The 22,042-nt window shown below is 41.9% G+C and overlaps 1 protein-coding gene across 3 annotated transcripts in view; it reads right to left on the minus strand.

The window, feature by feature from the left end:
* pde5ab (phosphodiesterase 5A, cGMP-specific, b) overlaps positions 1–22,042 on the minus strand; it is a 119,271-nt gene that overhangs the window by 91,646 nt on the left and 5,583 nt on the right. For all 3 annotated transcript variants that reach the window (XM_072253155.1, XM_072253156.1, XM_072253154.1), the window contains exons 2-3: positions 10,696–11,269; positions 1,866–1,955 (exon numbers count right to left, since the gene is read on the minus strand). In XM_072253155.1, coding sequence (XP_072109256.1) covers positions 1,866–1,955; positions 10,696–11,269 — 664 coding nt within the window. The remainder of the gene's footprint in view (positions 1–1,865; positions 1,956–10,695; positions 11,270–22,042) is intronic.

A 22,042-nucleotide genomic window follows, 5' to 3' on the forward strand; every position in this document is an offset into this window, starting at 1 on the left:
AATCTGATTATTATAGTGGATTAAAAGTAATTAAGCATGGAAACCACTGTGGTGCGACACACAAATTCGTTTCACATATGAGATGTGCATACAATATGACCCTTGAACATTGGTAACAGCCTGAGGGTTGAGGTTTATTTCTAACTTATGATCAGACCCTACCTACCTGGGCCACTGTTGTGAAGCCCAAGGCATCAAACTCCTCAAGATAGATTTGTTACATCTTGCATCCTTGCAATTATCCTGGCCACTCCCCTCCTCGTTTTACCTCTTTGGTTCTCTCTCCATCACCTTCCCAAGTCTCTTCCACAGCAACCATCTGATCAGTAACTCCATCATTTCTTCAGTGACCTCTACCATCTCCTTTAACTGGGTATAACTAATCAGAACAATTACTGTCCTATTAATAGTTCAAATCACAATACGTTATTCCAAAAGAAAGATGAAGAGATTACGGAAATCATTAGTGTCACTCATGTCTCCTGGGATGCCTTAAAATATTTTATAGCCAATAAATGGATCCCACAAATAAAAATAAATTAATGTTGTAGTTTCAGCAATAAATATTGGCCAAATCATGGTTATTTTCTTATTAAAGCACAATGTTAAAATTAATTGATAAGAATTGTTCTAACATTGTTTACATTTTAATTTAACATCTGAGGCTAGAATCCAAACAGAAAAAGTGCTACACCTGCCCATTCACCTCCTCCTTCCCCCTTATTCAGGGCCCCAAAGAGTCCTTTCAGATGAGGCAACACTTCAGTTGTGAGATTGTTTGGGTCATCTATGGTACACAGTGCTCCAGGTGCAGTCTCACCTACATTGGTGAAACCCAATACAGATCAGGGGACTGGTCTGTTGAGCACCTTCACTCTATCTGCAACAAGCAAGATTTTCCGTTTTAATTCCAATCCCATTCCCATTCTGACGTGTTTGTCCACGGCCTCCTCTGTTGCAGCCTCTCAGGTTGGAGGAGCTACACCTCATATTCTGTCTGGGTAGCCTCCAATCTGGCGGCAAAAACATTAATTTCTCTAACTTCTGGTAATTTCTCGCCCCTCTTTCTTCTTTCTTCTTCCATTCCCCATTCTGGTTCCTCATGTAACTTTTCTCTGCTCCTTACCTGCTTTTTCACCTCCCTCTGGCACCCTTCCTCCTTCCTTTTCTTCCAGGTCCACTCTCCTCTCCCTTCTTCAGCCCTTTACCTTCTCTAACCATCACCTCCCAGCTCCTCACTTTATCCCCCCTTCTCCCACCCACATACCTTCTCCCTCACCTACCTCCTAGTTTAAGCTCCATCCCCTTCCCCATCTTCTTCTTCTGGCTTCTTCCCACTTCCTTTCCAGTCCTGATGAAGGGTCCCAGCCAGAAGCATCGACTTCTTATTCCTTTCCAAAGATGTAGCCTGACCTGCTGAGTTCCTCCAACATTTCGTGTATATGTTGCTCTGGATTTCCAGCATTTACAGAATCTCTTATAGAGTATAAATTATAACTCTTGTGAAACCAAAGCAACTCTGTGTGAGTTGCTTTGAAAGATTTCCTGTCTGTCATATTACTGTACTGCAAACATGCATAAAGAAGAAAAGCAGGATGCAGGGTTACAAAACAAATTTAATTTCTAAATGGTCCTGCTACGTATTTGCAAGGCTTGCTGTTTTAATCCCATGAAGTCTCAATGGAGTTGTAAGGTATCTAGTTACATCACACAGAATGCTGGACACTGCTCCAGAAAGATGCTACTAAGAAATCATCATGCTATGAAGAAAGTGTATAATATAGTAACATAAATTATGTTAAAGCTCCTTATACAACATGTTTAGATCAATTTGAAATCATACTGTGTCAGTAAAGTATAGCTACCTCCCCTTTGTGGTTCTTTATTGGCATGGAGAGAATACTCTGTGTCTTATACCCTGTGATCTGGTCAACTTCAGCATTGAATCTAGGGTCCTGTAAGGGTTAGAGAACATTTTGTGAGATACTATCAATGTTTGCACACAGAACCCCAAACATAGCAATATACAACATTAACAAACAACAGATTGTGGATTTTTAACCTCGCTTTTTTTTCTTCACTTTTATTCTCTGACTGAAGAATAGATAATTCTGTTTTCACTGTTTGTTCCTCGGTAGCATGTTAAATTTTCGGAGGAAATCCTATTAGAAATCGTTATCTGCAGTCCAACAGTTCCTAAAGGGAAAGTATTGCTGGAGTTTAACCCAGCTAAGTGTGAAGTAGGTCCAATATGATGGTGGAATATAGTATTAATGGTAAGACTCTTGGCAGTGTGGAGGATCAGAGGGATCTTGGGGTCCGAGTCCATTGGACACTCAAAGCTGCTACACAGGTTGACTCTGTGGTTAAGAAGGCATACAGCGTATTGGCCTTCATCAATCATGGAATTGAATTTAGGAGACGAGAGGTAATGTTGCAGCTATATAGGACCCTGGCCAGACCCCACTTGGAGTACTGTGCTCAGTTCTGGTCACCTCACTACAGGAAGGATGTGGAAACCATAGGAAGGGTGCAGAGGAAATTTACAAGGATGTTGCCTGGATTGGGTGGCATACCTTATGAGAATAGGTTGAGTGAACTCGGCCTTTTCTCCTTGGAGCGACGGAGGATGAGAGGTGACCTGACAGAGGTGTATATGACGATGAGAGGCATTGATCGTGTGGATAGTCAGAGGCTTTTTCCCAGGGCTGAAATGGTTGCCACAAGAGAACACAGGTTTAAGGTGCTGGGGAGTAGGTATAGAGGAGATGTCAGGGGTAAGATTTTTACTCACAGTGAGTAAAACTGATAAGTGCGTGGAATGAGCTGCTGGCAACGGTGGTGGAGGCAGGCAATTGACAGATGTAGGGTACAATTAATTGTTTTCTTACTTAAAATTTAACTCATATTTATTGCAGTTATTGAACAATTCTGGACTAAAAATTGATTAACTGTGAATCATTCAAATGCTTCACATGTCGAGGAACCGACTAGAGAGCAGGCTATTCTGGACTGGGTTTTGAGCAATGAGGAAGGGTTAATTAGCAATCTTGTCGTGAGAGGCCCCTTGGGTAAGAGTGACCATAATATGGTGGAATTCTTCATTACGATGGAGAGTGACATAGTTAATTCAGAAACAAAGGTTCTGAACTTAAAGAGGGGTAACTTTGAAGGTATGAGACGTGAATTAGCTAAGATAGACTGGCAAATGACACTTAAAGAATTGACGGTGGATATGCAATGGCAAGCATTTAAAGGTTGCATAGATGAACTGCAAAAAATGTTCATCCCAGTTTGGCAAAAGAATAAATCAAGGAAGGTAGTGCACCCGTGGCTGACAAGAGAAATTAGGGATAGTATCAATTCCAAAGAAGAAGCATACAAATTAGCCAGAGAAAATGGCTCACCTGAGGACTGGGAGAAATTCAGAGTTCAGCAGAGGAGGACAAAGGGCTTAATTAGGAAGGGGAAAAAAGATTACGAGAGAAAACTGGCAGGCAACATAAAAACGGACCGTAAAAGCTTTTATAGATATGTAAAAAGGAAAAGACTGGTAAAAACAAATGTAGGTCCCCTGCAGACAGAAACAGATGAATTGATTATGGGGAGCAAGGACACGGCAGACCAATTGAATAATTACTTTGGTTCTGTCTTCACTAAGGAGGACATAAATAATCTTCCAGAAATAGTAGGGGACAGAGGGTCCAGTGAGATGGAGGAACTGAGCGAAATACATGTTAGTAGGGAAGTGGTGTTAGGTAAATTAAAGGGATTGAAGGCAGATAAATCCCCAGGGCCAGATGATCTGCATCCCAGGGTGCTTAAGGAAGTAGCCGAAGAAATAGTGGATGCATTAGTGATAATTTTTCAAAACTCGTTAGATTCTGGACTAGTTCCTGAGGATTGGAGGGTGGCTAATGTAACTCCACTTTTTAAAAAAGGAGGGAGAGAGAAACTGGGGAATTATAGACCGGTTAGCCTAACGTCGGTGGTGGGGAAACTGCTGGAGTCAGTTATCAAGGATGTGATAACAGCACATTTGGAAAGCGGTGAAATGATCGGACAAAGTCAGCATGGATTTGTGAAAGGAAAATCATGTCTGACGAATCTCATAGAATTTTTTGAGGATGTAACTAGTAGAGTGGATAGGGGAGAACCAGTGGATGTGGTATATTTGGATTTTCAGAAGGCTTTTGACAAGGTCCCACACAGGAGATTAGTGTGCAAACTTAAAGCACATGGTATTGGGGGTAAGGTATTGGTGTGGGTGGAGAGTTGGTTAGCAGACAGGAAGCAAAGAGTGGGAATAAACGGGACCTTTTCAGAATGGCAGGCGGTGACTAGTGGGGTACCGCAAGGCTCAGTGCTGGGACCCCAGTTGTTTACAATATATATTAATGACTTGGATGAGGGAATTAAATGCAGCATCTCCAAGTTTGCAGATGACACAAAGCTGGGCGGCAGTGTTAGCTGTGAGGAGGATGCTAAGAGGATGCAGGGTGACTTGGATAGGTTGGGTGAGTGGGCAAATACATGGCAGATGCAATTTAATGTGGATAAATGTGAAGTTATCCCCTTTGGTGGCAAAAATAGGAAAACAGATTATTATCTGAATGGTGGCCGATTAGGAAAAGGGGAGGTGCAACGAGACCTGGGTGTCATTATACACCAGTCATTGAAAGTGGGCATGCAGGTCCAGCAGGCGGTGAAAAAGGCGAATGGTATGCTGGCATTTATAGCGAGAGGATTTGAGTACAGGAGCAGGGAGGTACTACTGCAGTTGTACAAGGCCTTGGTGAGACCACACCTGGAGTATTGTGTGCAGTTTTGGTCCCCTAATCTGAGGAAAGACATCCTTGCCATAGAGGGAGTACAGAGAAGCTTCACCAGATTGATTCCTGGGATGGCAGGACTTTCATATGAAGAAAGACTGGATGAACTGGGCTTGTACTCATTGGAATTTAGAAGATTGAGGGGGGATCTGATTGAAACGTATAAGATCCTAAAGGGATTAGACAGGCTAGATGCAGGAAGATTGCTCCCGATGTTGGGGAAGTCCAGAACGAGGGGTCACAGTTTGAGGATAGAGGGGAAGCCTTTTAGGACCGAGATTAGGAAAAACTTCTTCACACAGAGAGTGGTGAATCTGTGGAATTCTCTGCCACAGGAAACAGTTGAGGCCAGTTCATTGGCTATATTTAAGAGGGAGTTAGATATGGCCCTTGTGGCTACGGGGGTCAGGGGGTATGGAGGGAAGGCTGGGGCGGGGTTCTGAGTTGGATGATCAGCCATGATCGTAATAAATGGCGGTGCAGGCTCGAAGGGCCGAATGGCCTACTCCTGCACCTATTTTCTATGTTTCTATGTTTCTTTATGTGATAACCTCATATTACTGGCTGCAATTCAGAATGAGCAGATGAAAGGCTTACATTTAAATAGCCTGCTAATCATATTACTTTCTTGTTTATAAAGTATAAAAGTCAGAAAAGAACTACGAAACATAGTTCTGTTATCTATAGCAATGTATCTGTTATCTCTTCAGCACACGAGTTAAAAGATGACAGTGAAAATTAATAAGTAACATTTTATGGAGGCTCCTGGAAGAGTTGGACTGTTGCAGGAAAGTGTTTCTATGATGCAATAAAAAAGGCTCTGTAAGGATTGTTATTGGTTAGAGAATGTTTTGGGTGTATATACATTTCAGAAATCATTTCAAGCCTGAATCATTTATTTTCATTTGCTGTGTTTACCATGTTGTCATTGTTCAAGGACCAGTCTCCCGGAAACTAAATCAAAACTAAGTATTATTGATTTTCTAATTTAAATTCTGAACATGTTTTTAATCACCAAGATTTCCTTAATATTTGTGTGCAAATATTAAGCAAATCTTCATTGACCAGAGGACACAGCCTCAGAATAGAGGGGTGCCCTTTAAGAGTGGAGATGAGTTGAATTTTTTTTTAGAGTGGTGAATCTGTGGAATTCGTTGCCACTGGCAGCTGTGGAGGCCAAGTCACTGAGTATATTTAAGGCAGAGGTTGATGGATTCTTGATCAGTCAGGGCATGAGAGGATACGGGAAGAGCAGGAGATTGGGACTGAGAGAGAAATGGATCATCCACGATGAAATGGTGCAGCAGAGTTGATGGGCCAAATGTCTTAATTCTGTTCCTAAGAAATTGAGGAGCAGAATTAGGCCACTCAGCCCATCGAGTCTGCTCTACCATTCCATCATGGCTGATCATGGATCCCACTCAATCCCATACACCTGCCTTTATGCCATTATCACTTGATGCCCTGACCAATCAGGAAACGATCAACCTCCAGTTTCAGTTTACCCACAGACTTGGCCTCCAAAGATGTCTGTGGCAGAGCATTCCACAAATTCACTACCTTCTAACTAAAGAAATTCCTCCTTACCACTATTCTAAAAGGATGCCCCTCAATTTTGAGGCTATGCCCTCTAGTTTTGGATATGCTCATCAGTGGAAACATCCCCTCTACATCTACGTTATCTAGTCCTTTTAACATTTGGTACATTTCAATAAGATCCCCCGGCATTCCTCTAAATTCCAGTGAGTACAGGCCCAAAGCTGCCAAATGCTCCTTATAAGTTAAGCCTTTCATTCCCAGAATTATTCTCGTGAACCTCTTCTGGACTCTCTCCAATGACAACGCATCCTTTCTGAGATATGGGGCCCAGCACTGTTGACAATACTCCAAGTGCGGCCTGACTAGTTCTTATAAAGCCGCAGCATCATCTCCTTGCTTTTGTAATCTATTCTCCTTGAAATAAATGCCAATATTACATTTCCCTTCTTTACCACAGGTTCAACTAGGAGTGTTCAACAAAGCCTCATACGGTCCTCTGCACCCCCGTCTGAATTTTCTCCCTATTTAGATAATAGTCTGCACTATTATTCCTTTTAACAAAATGCATTACCGTACATTTCCCAACATTGTACTCCATCTGCTACTTCTTCGCGCATTGTTCTGATTTGCCTAAGTCCTGCTACAATCGCATTGCTTTCTCAACACTATCAACCCCTCTACCTATCTTCATATCATCTACAAACTTTGCCATGAAGCCATCGATTCCATTATCTAAATCACTGACAAACAATGTGAAAAGTAGAGGTCCCTATACTGACCTAAGGAACCCCACTAGTCACTGGCAGCCAACCAGAAAAGGTCCCCTTTATTCCCACTCGCTGCCTCCTGCCTGTCAGCCATTCCTCTATCCATGCCAGTATCTTTCCTGTAACGACATTGGATTTTTTCTTGCCCAGTAGTCTCATGTCTGACACCTTATCAAATGCCTTCTGAAAATCCAAGTAAACGACATCCACTGCCTCTCCTTTGCCACCCTACTCTAACAGATTAATCAGGCAAGATTTTGCTTTACAGAAACCATGCTGACCTTGACTTATTTTATCTTTAGTTTTCAAGTAGCCCGAAACCTCATCCTCAATAATAATAGACTCCAACACTTTCCCAACCACTGAGGCCGGGCTTACTGGCCTATAATTTCCTTTCTTTTCCCTTTCTCTTTTCTTAAAGAGTGGGGTGACATTTGCAATATTCGAGTCTTCCGGGACCATGCCAGAATCAAGTGATTCTTGAAAGATCATGACCAATGTATCCATTATCTCTTCAACAACCTCTCTCAGGACTCTGAGGTGTAGTCCATCTGGTCTAGGTGACTTATGCACCTTAAGACCTTTGAGTTTGCCTAGCATTTTTTCCTATGTAATAGCAATGGCACTCACTCCTGCTCCCTGACCCTCACAAACCTCTGGCACATTACTAGTTTCTTCCACAGTGAAGACAGATACAAAGTGCCCATTAAGTTCATCAGTCATTTCTCATTACTACCTCACCAGCATCATTTTCCAGTAGTCCAATATCAATTATCACCTCCCTTTTATTCTTTAAATAACTGAAAAAACTTTTGGTATTCTGCTTTATATTCTTGGCTAGTCTGCCCTCATAGTCCATCTTTTCCCTCCCGATAGCTTTTTTTAAGTAGTCTTTTGTTGGATTTTAAAAGCTTCCCAATCATCCAACTTCCCACTCACTTTTGCTACCTCATACGCCCTTTCCTTGTCTTTTATGTAGTCCTTAACTTCCCTTGTCAGCCACAGTTGCCTACCCCTGCCATTTGAGAACTTCTTCTTGTGGGATATACCTATATTGCGCCTTGTGAACTGTTCCCAAAAACTTCAGCCACCTCTGCTTTGCTGTCATCCCCACCACTATTCTCTTCCAATCCACCTCTCTCATGCCTCTATAATTCCCTTTATTCCATTGTGATCCTGATACATCTGACTTATGCTTCTGCCTCTCAAATTGCAGGGTGAATTCAATCGTATTATGATCTTTGCCTCCTAAGGGCTCCTTTACGTTAAGCTCCCTAATAAGATCTGGGTTATTACACAGCACCCAATCTAAGATAGCTCTTCTCAGCGTAGGCTCAAGCATAAGCTGCTTTAAAAAGCCATCTCTTTCTTTTTACTTGAAAAAAAAAGGCATTTCGCATTCAGCACATTCCCTCTCTTGTGATCAAACACCAACCTGATTTTCCCAATCCCTTTGCATATTGAAGCCTCCCATTACAATTGTGTCATTACCCTACTACATGCGTTTTCTAGCTCCCTTTGCAATCTCAACCCGACATATTGGCTATTATTTGCAGGCCTATATATGGTTCCCAAAATGTGTTTTTTCCGCCCTTGCATTTTCTTAACTCCACCCACAAAGATTCAACGTTCTCTGACCCTATGTCATCTCTTTCTAAAGATGTAATTCCATCTCTTACCAACAGAGTAACACCACCACCTATGCCTTCCTGTCTGTCCTTTCGATACCAAGTATACCCTGTGATGTTAATCTCCCAGCTATGGCCTTCTTTCAGCCACGACTCAGTGATGCCCACAACATCCTACTCATCAATCTCTAATTGCGCCATCAGTTCGTCCACCTTATTCCACCTTTAATCCTGCATCCTTAGCCGTTTTGAAATTTTCCTCTGTGGTACAATTGAACTCTTTACTCTGTCTGCATTTGTACCCAATCATTGGCTTGTCCTTCCTTGCATTCAATTACTATCCCACTGTCATGTGACACAGGCAGCAATCCAGAGATTACTACCCTTGAGGTCCTGCTTCTCAGCTTCCTTCCTAACTCCCTGTATTCTGCTTTTAGGTCCTCCTCCCTTTTCTACCTATGTCATTGGTACCAGTATACCAGACTTCTGGCTGCTCACCCTCCCCTTTCAGGATATTATGGACGTGCTCAGAAACATCTTGGGCCCTGGTACCTGGGAGGCAAACTACTATCCGTGTTTCTTTTTCACGTCCACAGAATCACCTATCTATCCCCCTAACTATAGGGTCCCCTATCACTGCTGCCATCCTCTTCATTCCCTACCCTTCTGAGCCACAGGACCAGACACTATGCCAGAGGCAAAGCCACTGTTACTTCCCCAAGGTGGGTCATTCCCCCCTACAGTACTCAAGATGGAGTACTTATTGTTGAGAGGGACGGCCGCAGGGGGTGCTCTCCACCATCTGACATTCCCCCTTCCCTCTCCTGACAGTCACCCATTTATCTGTCTCCTGTAGCCTTGTGGTGACTACCTCCCTGTAGCTCCTGTCTATCACCTCTTCACTTTCCCTAACAAGCTAAAGGTCATCAAGCTGCAGCTCCAGTTCCTTAACACGGTCTCTAAGGAGCTGCATCTGCCTCTGGGTCTGTACTCACTGGAATTTATAAGAATGAGGGAGGATCACATTGAGCTTCATCAAATATTGATAGGCCTAGATAGAATGGACATGGAGAAGATGTTTCCTATAGTGGGGGAGGCTAGGACCAGAGAGCACAGCCTCAGAATAGGACATCCCTTAAGAGCACAGATGAAGAAAAATATCTTTAACCAGAGCATGGTGACTCTAGACATACGTAAAGCAAGGTTGATAGGTAAGATCAACAAAGGCTACAGGCAGAAGGCGGGAGAATAGATTTAGAGAATAACTCAGCCATGATGAAATGGCCGAGCAGACTTGATGAGCCAAATGGCCTAATTCTGTCCTATGTCTTTTGGGCTTGTGGTCAAATTTTCCATTCTGTTTTATCGTACCAACATCATAGGCACCACAGTAGCGTTAGCACTACCACAGTAGCGTTAGCACTATCAGGGCGTTGGAGTTTGGAGTGCAATTCCAGAGTCCTCTGTTAGGAGTCTCTGTATATCCTCCCTGTGGAATGCCTGGTTTCCCCTAGATGTTCCACTTCCTCCCACAATCCAAAGACGTAGGTTAATTGGCCATTGTAAATTGTCTCGTGATTAGATTAGAACTAAATCAGGGCTGCCGGGGTTGCTGGGGTGGGGCGGCTCAAATTGTGGAAAGGGCCTTCTCTGTGACACATCTCTAAATAAAATAAGTACAGGTTAACCCTCACTAATCCGACTAGCTGTAATCCGGTTCCTTTGATAATCCGGCACTGATTATGCTTAATGTGATCCTTCTGTAAATCAGCACTTTCACTAATCCGGCACTCCTCAGGTCCCAATGGTGCCAGATTAGTGAAGGTCGACCTGTACTATCATATCATTTTTCCCACACAAATAATGTCCTTGATATCAAGAGTAATTAACCCTATTATTTCTGCATTGTAAATAAAGGGATGTACAAACCTTGTATGCATCTTTAATATTCAGTGGCTCTCCTGTAGCTGCTACATGCCCTACAATCCCTTTGTTCCATTCTATGCGAATGCAGTTAGTTGAAGCTTCTTCAGGAGTGGAACCTTCTGCAACATCAAAGAGCCGACTGACAAGAAACTTTTCGTTTGAGCTGTCCTCGTGCACGAGGAAAAGTGAGTATCTGTCTGCAGAGATCACTTCATTAATGTGCAGAAAGATCTTGTGACAGAGTGTTGTGACATCCAAATGGCTGGAAATGTCTCTGACAAGCTCTAAAAGTCTGGAGCACTGGTCATCGACTGGTGCGGCCTCACAGCCAGGTTTACGGACTTTCGACAGCATCTGATCCTTCTTGACTGAATCAAAGACAAACGTTAAAGACCCTTCAGAGTCTTTAACAAGAATGGGTCTGAGGGGTCTGTCAAATTCGGAAGCTGAGATTTTCCTGGTAGGAGTCCCTGGGACTGCAATCTCCGATCGGGCCATCTTATGCACTAAGTTCAAATCCTTCGCAGTTTCATTTGAAGTGTGTACTCTCTCTGCAAACCATGCATTGACCATTTCCCTGTGAAATGTAAGCACACGAGCTGATGAAAATGAAATTGCTGTTTATTTCCAACACTGATGGCTCCTCAAAGATTGTGGTAAGAAACTAGGTGGAATATTACACTTCTACTGACCCAAGGGCACAGATGGAAAATATCACCATTGTTTCTAATGTAGCCAATATTGCTTGGGGGTTCAGCCATGTCTGGTGCATTACAATGCAGAAGCTGCTGCTGGACTGAGTGCAGAACACAAATACCCTGAGTGGAAGGGCCAGATGGCTGACAACGTAACATGATCACGACACGAATGGGGGTCGCTGACTTTGTCTCTATGAATAAGTGAAGGTAAGTGATTCGTTACTGATCTTTATATGACACAGCACTCCTGGGAGGATTCAATCGGCTGAATTTCCATCTTTCCCTCATTGGGAATTTGTGGCCACGATATGGGTAGCTCTGATTATCTTAAGGCCTGCCAAATTCTGAAAAATTGTGCACCACATGTTGATATTGTGTGGGAATGTGACAGCCCCACACCTACTGACGACCAGTGATGCTCGCTCCTGCCATGGACTAGACCAGACAACACTTCAAGATGTCTCTTAGTTGCATCCATTCTAGGAATGGGGAGATGACCTCAATCCTTCATTCTCTCTCTCCCTCACTCATTTCTACCAACTCAAAGGTACAGATAGAAAATGCCACCAAGCCTTCTCGTGTCATTTAGTAGGGAGCAGGGGTGTACTTTAAAAAATATATGTACTTTTTTCAAAATATTTAATATACATCCATCTGGGAGGCCTTGATCTAAAGTATCTTCCAAAGGATGACATCTCTTTTGGAACATACAACATTCCCTGCAATAGAGTGTCAATCTAGGTTTTCTGGAATGGATCACAAAGCTACATAGTCTTCTCATAGAGAAGAGTGAAAATGGTGTCAACTGACAGCGATTGTAAAAGAAAGAGAATAATTCACTGCAGAAATTCTTGGAGAACACCAAGAGAACAATTACAAGGTATACCTGGGGTGCCTTACCTAATTTTAGTAACAGAACGATAAGGGAGGCATGTGTATTAATTTAACTGACCAGATGGAGGACTGAATCTGTGAAATTAATAATATACAAATAAATTATCTAAAATATATTAGCAGTTTGATCAGTGCTAGATAACATACAGTGCAGATATACAAGTAAGAAAAATTGTAGAATAATCATGCCAACTTAGCTAAGACAGTTCAGGAGCTATTAACAAATTTGACAAGCAACATGACAAGTCACTGCATCAACCAATCAATAACGCCATGTCTTGGATTTTGCAGTTAGTGCCAAAGTGATGGTGTTCATCACTACACAAAACACACACTGACTTCTCCAGTGTGCACTTTCATGTTCTTGATGCCAGTTGCAATCAGACATGAACTAAAAATCAGGCACCGGCATTCAGCAACAGTGGGTTGATCAATTAGCCTAAAAATTCTCTCAATTAAATAAAAAGAAATAAGCATACTTTTTCAGAAATGTTTGTAACATCTAGAGTCATAGAGTTATGCAGCACAGAGGTCCTTTCGATCAACTTGCCCATGCCTTCCTGAACTAATCTCATCTTCTTTCCTTTTCCTTATATTTCTTCAAATCTTTCCTATCATCTGTATGTACCTGTCGAAACATCTTTCAAATGTTGTAATTGTACCTATGCCTTCAATTTCCTCTGACAGTTCATTCCATATATTGCCTCCTCTGTGTGGAAGAGTTGTTCCCTGACCCTGGGAAAACGAGTATGGCCGTCCACTCTATCAGTGCCCCTCATCTTCATATAAACCTCTTTCAAGTCACCCACCAGCCTCGCTCACTGAAGGGAAACAATCCTGGTCTATCCACTCTCTCTTTGCAGTGCATGAAATAAAGATGGAAATATAATCATAAGATTGCTGCAAATTTCAGAATTTACTGCACCAAATGTTGACTGCTTCATTACTATTATAATCACAATATCCAAGTCCATAATAACAATGAAGCTCTTTGGAAAATCCGTGAAGAAAAAGAGGAGTGATGCTAAACCTTCAATGCTCACATTGGGATACAGAATAATGGCTGGAGGGTGGACTCTACCAATTAGGCACTGAGAGATGAGAAATATTCAATAGCTGGCGGTTCAGTCCTGGAAAGATGCTTCCGAGACTTACTTGGTGGTAATGATTTAAAAACTGAGTTGATGCTACAAAGGCGTTCTTCCATAAATACAGTGCATTTTGGGAAATCAAATCTACACTGCTTTAAAATGAATTGGTGGAAAATTGCAGGGTTATTATGAAAGAGATCTTAGAATGCAATATTTAACCTATTTTACATCACACTGAAATTCTTCTTTAGGCAAAGTGTGATCAAATTGGAAAAGGAGGGACTCAGCAAAAACATAAGCAGGTTTTGAAGTGAGGAATGAAGCAATGAGGACTGTGGATCACTGAAACATTTTTTCTCACAGAGGATAATACCTGAACTGTTCAGTGGAGAGCAGCGTTTCCCACAAGGGTGTCATGAATGAGGCAGTAGCAGCTTGGGACCCTGGCTAGGAAGGGGCAGTAGCAGAAGCAGGATGATAGAGAGTGTGATAGTTGGCAGGACCATTGGGTGATATTACAAGAAGTGAACACAAAGGTCCAAGGAGGCTGACTGGGTGAAGTGAGTAAAGTGAACCACCATTCAGTTGCTTCAAGTAAAAGAACAACATGTAAACAGAGCAAATAACTGAGTAGGAAATTAAGAACTGATTTTTTTTTTCTTATTAAGGACATGGAATTCTGATCTGTCCTAAACTTTCAAGATCAAATTAGCAAGATAATCAGGAATGTTTGTATGTCCTGTGAGGACACCTTTCATGAAGTCATTGGACAGGTTTAAAGCAGAGGTTGATAAGATTCTTGATTAGTATGAGTGTCAAAGATTACACGGAAAGGGCAAGGGAATGAAGTCGACAGGGGTAATAAATCAGCAGTGATGGAATGGCATAGCAAATCCGATGAACTAAATGGCCTAATTCTGCTACTATGCCTTATGGTCTTATGGTTATGACAATCAACTGTTTGAGTTAATAAGGAAGCTGGGTAACAGCTCTGGCTGATAACTTAGAAATTTACAAACTGTGCAAGTGTGATTGATTAGAAACATAGAAAACCTACTGCACAATACAGGCCCTTAAGCCCACAAAGCTGTGCCAAACATGTCCTTACCATAGAAATTACCTAGGGTTACCCATAGCCCTCTATTTTTCTAAGCTCCATGTACCTATCCAGGAGTCTCTTAAAAGAACGAATCATTTCCACCTCCAGCGCCATCGCCGGCAGCCCATTCCAAGCTCTCACCACTCTCTGTGTAAAAAAACATACCCTTGATATCTCCTCTGTACCTACTTCCAAGCACTTTAAAACTGTGCCCTCTCATGCTAGCCATTTCAGCCCTGGAAAAAAGCCTCTGATTATCCACACGATCAATGCCTCTCATCATCTTATACACCTCTATCAGGTCACCTCTCAACCTCCGTTGCTCCAAGGAGAAAAGGCTGAGTTCACTTAACCTATTCTCATAAGGCATGCTCCCCAAACCAGGCAACATCTCTGTAAATCTCCCCTGCCCCCTTTCTACGGTTTCCACATCCTTCCTGTAGTGAGGGAACCAGAACTGAGCACAGTACTCCAAGTAGGATCTGACCAGGATCCTATATAGCTGCAACATTACCTCTTGGCTCTTAAACTCAATCCCACGATTGATGAAGGCCAATGCACTGTATGCCTTCTTAACCACAGAGTCAACCTGCACAGCAGTTTTGAGTGCCCTATGGACTCAGACCCAAGATCCCTCTGATCCTCCACACTGCCAAGAGTCTTACCATTAATACTATATTCTGCCATCATATTTGACCTACCAACATGAACCACCTCACACTTATCTGGATTGAATTCCATCTGCCACTTCTCAGCCCATTTTTGCATCCTATCAATGTCCCGCTGTAACCTTTGACAGCCCTCCACACTATCCACAACACCCCCAACCTTAGTGTCATCAGCAAATTTACTAACCATCCCTCCACTTCCTCATCCAGATCACTTATAAAAATCACAAAGACTAGGGGTCCCAGAACAGATCCCTGAGGCACACCACTGGTCATCTACCTCCATGCAGAATATGACCCATCTATAACCACTCTTTGCCTTCTGTGGGCAAGCCAGTTCTGGATCCACAAAACAATATCCCCTTGGATCCCATGCCTCCTTACTTTCTCAATAAGCCCTGAATGGGGTACCTTGTCAAGTGCCTTGCTGAAATCCATATACACTACATCCACTGCTCTACCATCATCAATGTGTTTAGTCACATCCTCAAAAAATTCAATCAGGTTCGTAAGGCATGACCTGCCTTTGAAGAAGCCGTTCTGACTATTCCTAATCATATTATGCCTCTCCAAACGTTCATAAATCTTACCACTCAGGATCTTCTCCATCAACTTACCAACCACTGAAGTAAGACTCACTGGTCTATAATTTCCTGGGCCAATTCTACGCCCTTTCTTGAATAAGGGAACAACATCTGCAACCCTCCAACCCTCCGGAACCTCTCCCGTCCTCATTGATGATGCAAAGACCATCAGCAATCTCCCTCCTCGCCTCCCACAGTAGCTTGGGGTATATTTCGTCCAGTCCCGGTGACCTATCCAACTTGATGCTTTCCAAAAGCTCCAGCACATCCTTTTTCTTAATATCCACATGCTCAAGCTTTTCAGTCTGCTGTAAGTCATCCCTACAATCGCCAAGACACTTTTCTGTAGTAAGTACTGAAGCAAAGTACTCATTAAGTACCTCTGCTATTTCCTCCGGTTCCATACATACTTTTTCACTGTCACATTTGATGCCTTATAATCTTCTAGATCTCTATCATTACTTAGTTTTTTTGAACCTTTTGTAAGTTCTTCTTTTCTTCTTGACTAGATTTACAACAGCCTTTGTACACCACGGTTCCTGTACCCTACCATCATTTCCCTGTCTTATTGGAACATACCCATGCAGAACTCCACGCAAATATTCCCTGAACATTTGCCACATTTCTTTTGTACGTTTCCCTGAGAACATCTGTTTCCAATTTATGATTCCAAGTTCCTGCCTGATAGCCTCATATTTCCCCTTACTCCAATTAAAAGCTTTCCTAACTTGTCTGATCCTATCCCTCTCCAATGCTATAGTAAAGGAGATAGAATTGAGATCACAATCTCCAAAATGCTCTCCCACTGAGAGATCTGACACCTCACCAAGTTCATTTCCCAATGCCAGATCAAGTACAGCCTCTCCTCTTGTATCTACATATTGTGTCAAGAAACCTTTCTGAACACACCTAACAAACTCCATCCCATCTAAACCCCTTGCTCTAGGGAGATGCCAATCAATATTTGGGGAACTAAAACCTCCCACCACAACAACCCTGTTATTATTACACCTTTCCAGAATCTGTCTCCCTATCTACTCCTCAATGTCCCTGATATTATTGCGTGGTCTATAAAAAACACCCAGTAGATTTATTGACCCCTTCCTGTTCCTAACTTCCATCTGGTAATATATTAATTATTAGTGACATATTAATTATATTTGGTGAATATGTCACCAAATATTCAAAACTAACCATAAATAACTGCAATATCTGTTTTGGTGAATATTTTCAACGCTCAATATAATCTACATAGCTTCTTTTCTTGCCTTGAAAGTGACGGGAAATATAACACAACCTATCAAATTATTTTTATAATTGATCCCAATACACTTCAAACAAAAAGCTGATGTTTTACAATGATTACATTTAAAATAGATATTTGAAATAAATGTATTTTCACTACAAATTTTGTAATAACAGGATTGATTCATCAGCAAAATACTTGTAAACGTATTATTGAATTTTAGTTCAATATTTTTTCATCCAAAATTCTTGGAGCTGCACTGGGAAAACAGGGTGTAATTCTGTTGGTTAATTAAAAGACCTGAAAGGAGCCTTATTTACCAGAATGTATCTTGATTGTTTGGTGGGAATTTTGGCTTCAGATTTTAGCACCTTATTTTCAGAATACTGGTGTTTGTCCCAGTCAAACCAAAAAATAAACAACTTCAAAAAACATTGCAAGGATTGCAAGGGACAAAATTGGTGCTCTGTAAGATCTGAATTGTAGTCCAAGTGTGGAGCCAGAAGAGATGGGGGAGATCTTAAATGATTTTTTATTGGCATCTGTACTTACCCAGGAGATGGCCATGGAATCTATAGAAGTGAGGCAAAGCAACAGGGAGATCATGCTCCCTATAGAGATTACAGAGGGGAAGGTGTCTGCTGTCTTGAGGCAAATGAGGGTGGATAAGTCCCAAGGTCCTGACAGGGTGTTCACCCGGACCCTGTGGGAGGCAAGTGCAGAAATTGCAGGGGCTCTAGCAGAGAACTTTAAATCATCTGTAGTGACAGGTGAGGTTCCGGAGGATTGGAGGATAGCTATTGTTGTTCTTTTGTTTAAGACTCTAAATATAAACCAGGAAGTTATAGGCCATTGAGTCTGATATCAGAAATTGTAAAGTTATTGTAAGGTATTCTATGGGACTGGATATACGAGTATTTGGATTTTCAGGGACTTAATAGGGATAGGTAAAATGCTTTTGTCTGGTTGGTCATGTCTAAACCTTCCAGTATTTTGAGGAAGTTACCAAGAAAGTTGATGAAGGCAAGGCAGTGGATGTTGTCTACATGGATTTTGAGTAAGGCATTTGATAAGGTCCCGCATGGGAGGTTGGTCAGGAAGGTTCAGTCACTTGGCATTCAATATGTGATAATAAATTGGATCAGACATTGGCTTTGTGGGAGAAGCCAGAGAGTGGTAGTAGATGGTTATCTCTTACTGGAGACCTGTGACTAGTGGAGTGCCACAAGGATTGGCGCTGGGTCCATTGTTGTTTGTCATCTATATCAACAATCTGAATGATAATGTGGTTTATTGGATCAGCAAATTTGCGGATGACACCATGAGTGAGGGTGTAATGGACAGCGAAGAAGATGACCAGAGCTTACAGTGGGATCTGGACCAGCTGGAAAAATGGCAGATGGAATGTAATGCAGACAAGTGTGAGGTACTGAACTTTGGGAGGACTAACCAGGGTAGGTCTTACACAGTGAATGTGGTAAAACAAAGCGATCTGGGAATACAGATCCATAACTCATTGAAAGTGGTGGCACAGGTAGATAGGATCATAAAGAAAGCTTTTGGCACATTGGCCTTCATAAATCAAGATATTGAATACAGGAGATTGGATGTTATGTTGAAGTTGTATAAGACATTATTTAGGCCTAATTTCAAATATTGTGTGCAGTTTTGGTCACCTACCTATAAGAAAGATGTAAATAAGGTTGAAAGAGTGCAGAGAAATTTTACAATGACATTGCCAGGTAGAGGACCTGAGTTATAAGGAAAAATTGAATAGGTTAAGACTTTATTCCTTGGAACCCAGAAGATTGAGAGGTTATTTGATAGAGGTATGCAAAATTATGACAAAGTATAGACAGGGTAAATGCGAACAAGCTTTTTCCACTGAGGTTGGGTGGGACTACAAGCAGGGGTCATGTGTAAAGAGTGATAGGTGAAAAGTTTAAGGGGAACTTGAGGGGGAACGTCTTCACTCAGAGGGTTGTGATAGTGTGGAATCACCTGACAGTGCAAGTGGTGCATGCAAGCTCAGTTTCAATGTTTAAGAGAAATTTTGACAAGTACATCGATGGTAGGGGTATGGAGGGCTGTGGTCTGTGTGCAGGTCGATGGTACTAGGCAGCTTAAGTGTTCAGCAAGGACTAGATGGACCAAAGGGTCTGTTTCTGTTCTGCACTTTTGTATGTCTCTATAACATTGTTGATGTGAAATTTACATGTATAAAAAAAAGTTAAGACTACATATAAGTCTCAACTTCAGTGTTATAAATACATTCCCCTTGCCAATATATTTTGGGATTTTTTTTGGGAAATCACAGAATATATGAATCAGATGGGACAATGGACCAGATTGAGTTAGATTAGCTATGATGTCACTGAACAGTTAACAAAGTTTGTGTGGCCATTTGGCCTACACTTCCCGTTATTTTTGTTAATGCTACGTCTCTTACTATTCTAGAGATTCTAGAGAAGCAGAAAAATAATTTTGGAACAATCCAATATTTCTATCGGTGTTTGCTGCCATAGAAAGTGAAAGATAATTGCTTATTACTGTGAGGCCGCAATTTAAATTGCTCATACAGATGAGAAAGCGAGCGAAGAAGTAAGAAAGTGGAAATAAATGAAATGCAGACAAGTGTTTTCTGCATTCTAACTCCTTTTTCAGCTGTAATTTAAGACCACATAAAGCTTTCACCAAGGAAGGAAAGTGAAAATGGACAGAAAATTGAAGTTAATGTCTCCAGAGAGAATATGGAAATTAAGCAAGAAATTTACCCAGAATAAATTTGCCCTTAAGACTCTTCATTATATTAAGTTTGGCATGATGGTTAGTACAAGTGATTGTGATTTCTATGCAGTCTACATGCACATACAATAACACTAACAATGCCTTCATCAACCATGTGATTGAGTTCGAGAGCCATGAGGTCATGTTACAGCTATATAAGACTTTGGTCAGACCCCAATTGGAGTACTGTGTTCATTTCTGGTCACCTCATTACAGGAAGGTGGTGGATACTATAGACAGTGTGCAAAGGAGATTTAGAAGGATGTTGCCTGAATTGGAGAGCATGCCTTATGAGAACAGGTTGACTGAACTTAGCCTTTTCTCCTTGGAGCGACAGAGGATGAGAGGTGACCTGATGGAGGTGTATAAGATGATGAGAGGCATTGATTGTGCGGATAGTCAGAGGCTTTTTTGCAGGGCTGAAATGGCTAACACGAGAGGGCACAGTTTTAAGGTGTTTGGAAGTAGGTAGAAGGGGGATGTCAGAGGTAAGTTTTTCACACAGAGATTGGTGGGTGCATGGAAAACACCAGCAGCGAAGTTGGTACAGGTGGATACAATACAGACTTTTAAGGGACTCTTAGATAGGTACATGGAGTTTAGGAAAATAGAGGGCTATGTGGTGAGGGAAATTTTAGGCAGCTTCTAAGAGTAGGTTACATGATCGGCACAAATTGTGGGCCGAAGGGCCTGTAATGTGCTGTAGATTTTTATATTCTATCTCACATTGCAAGCTGATTTAGTGTTATGCTGGTGCTGACAGTAGTCATTAAGACAATCTTTACCAATCTACCAACCATTCATTAATTGAGTCTTCAAGAACAATATTGTCTGACTTGTACATGTGCATGAATAACTTGAAGCAGATTACACATCTATGAAGGTTCTCAGTCATACAAGTAGTAGTAAATCAAGGCAAATGGACTTGCTGTGTTGTCTAGAAGATGTTTTGCTACTCATCCAAGAAGCTTCTTCAGTTCTGATCCATGGAGGGTAGTTTTCAGGTTTATAAACTCTGTGAGTTGTTTAAACGTATAACAATCACATGAGAGTCGTTAAGAGTTGTAGAGGTAATGAGAGGGTCACTAGTCTTATCTCTGCAGGAATGGAGGTGTGAACTGTTGTGGAGAAGCTGGGGTAGAGATGTTAGGCCTGCACCATAAGTATCTGACAGGTGATGTCATACCCCACCCCGTGTTCAGGGATGGGTTTTCCAGTTTGACAAAGATGGCTCCTTTAACTTCTCTTTCAAACCACCTGCCCTCCCTGTCCAAAATGTGCACATTGTTATCAAAGGAGTTTCTCTTGTCCTTTAGGTGTAGACATACAGCTGAGTCTTGATTTGAGGTGTTAGCCCTCCTATGTTGAATCATTGATTTGTGAAGCGGTTGTTTTGACTCGCCGATATACAGATCTGTGCAGTTCTCACTGCATTCAGTATTGCTGTTTATGTTTCGGTACAGGCTGTATATCTACACCTAAAGGACAAGGGACACTCCTTTGCTGATAACAATGTGCAGCAGTAGCATCTATCAGATATAGCTACTTCCTTATATACTCTATAGACATGTCCTGGAACATCAGTAGTTGTTGGAAGAAGAGCCTGTGGATTTTTCGCAGAGTCAATAGGAAGGAAGATGTACTTACGCTTGCTAACCCTCATTGAGTGTGTCCATATTCCCAGTAACAGGTATGAAGCGCAACTTGTGAAGCTGCATGTGCCCATTCACACCTTAGAGACATAGCTGACAAGAATCCCCCACAATCTTGGACATTTCTCTTGCGATCGCAAGACCCTGTCGCACATTTATAATGTAAGGTGCCACAGCCCTGTTTCCCTTGTTTATTGGAGCAACAGACAGCGAGGCAGCAGTGCGGCGTCAGTTGTAGCAACAACTAGGCCTCAAGCCGCAGGCTTGCCTGCTGCAGTCCAGGTGAGGAGATACTGGAGGCGGTACAGCATGGCATCCATGCTCAGTTAGGGCTGGCCTCGCTCATCACTGCTGCCCTCCAGTGTTTGATTGGTGAAATAACAGGCTGAATTGCCAGTAACTGTACCAACAATTTGCGGGACACACCACTCATGATCTTGGACTGTTTATGTGTTTTCTTTAGTGACTATGTTTCTTTTTCTCGCTATTTTGAATGTGCTGTGTATGTTTTGCGCCTTGGCCCCTGAGGAATGCTGTTTTGTTTGGCTGTGTCCATGTATGTTTGAATGATAATTAAGCTTGATTTGATTTGACTCTTTTGCTGAGATTCTCGTATTGCTTGGCAGAGAGA

The sequence above is a fragment of the Mobula birostris genome, chromosome 3 (assembly GCF_030028105.1).
Source record: "Mobula birostris isolate sMobBir1 chromosome 3, sMobBir1.hap1, whole genome shotgun sequence".
Classification (NCBI taxonomy): domain Eukaryota; kingdom Metazoa; phylum Chordata; class Chondrichthyes; order Myliobatiformes; family Myliobatidae; genus Mobula; species Mobula birostris.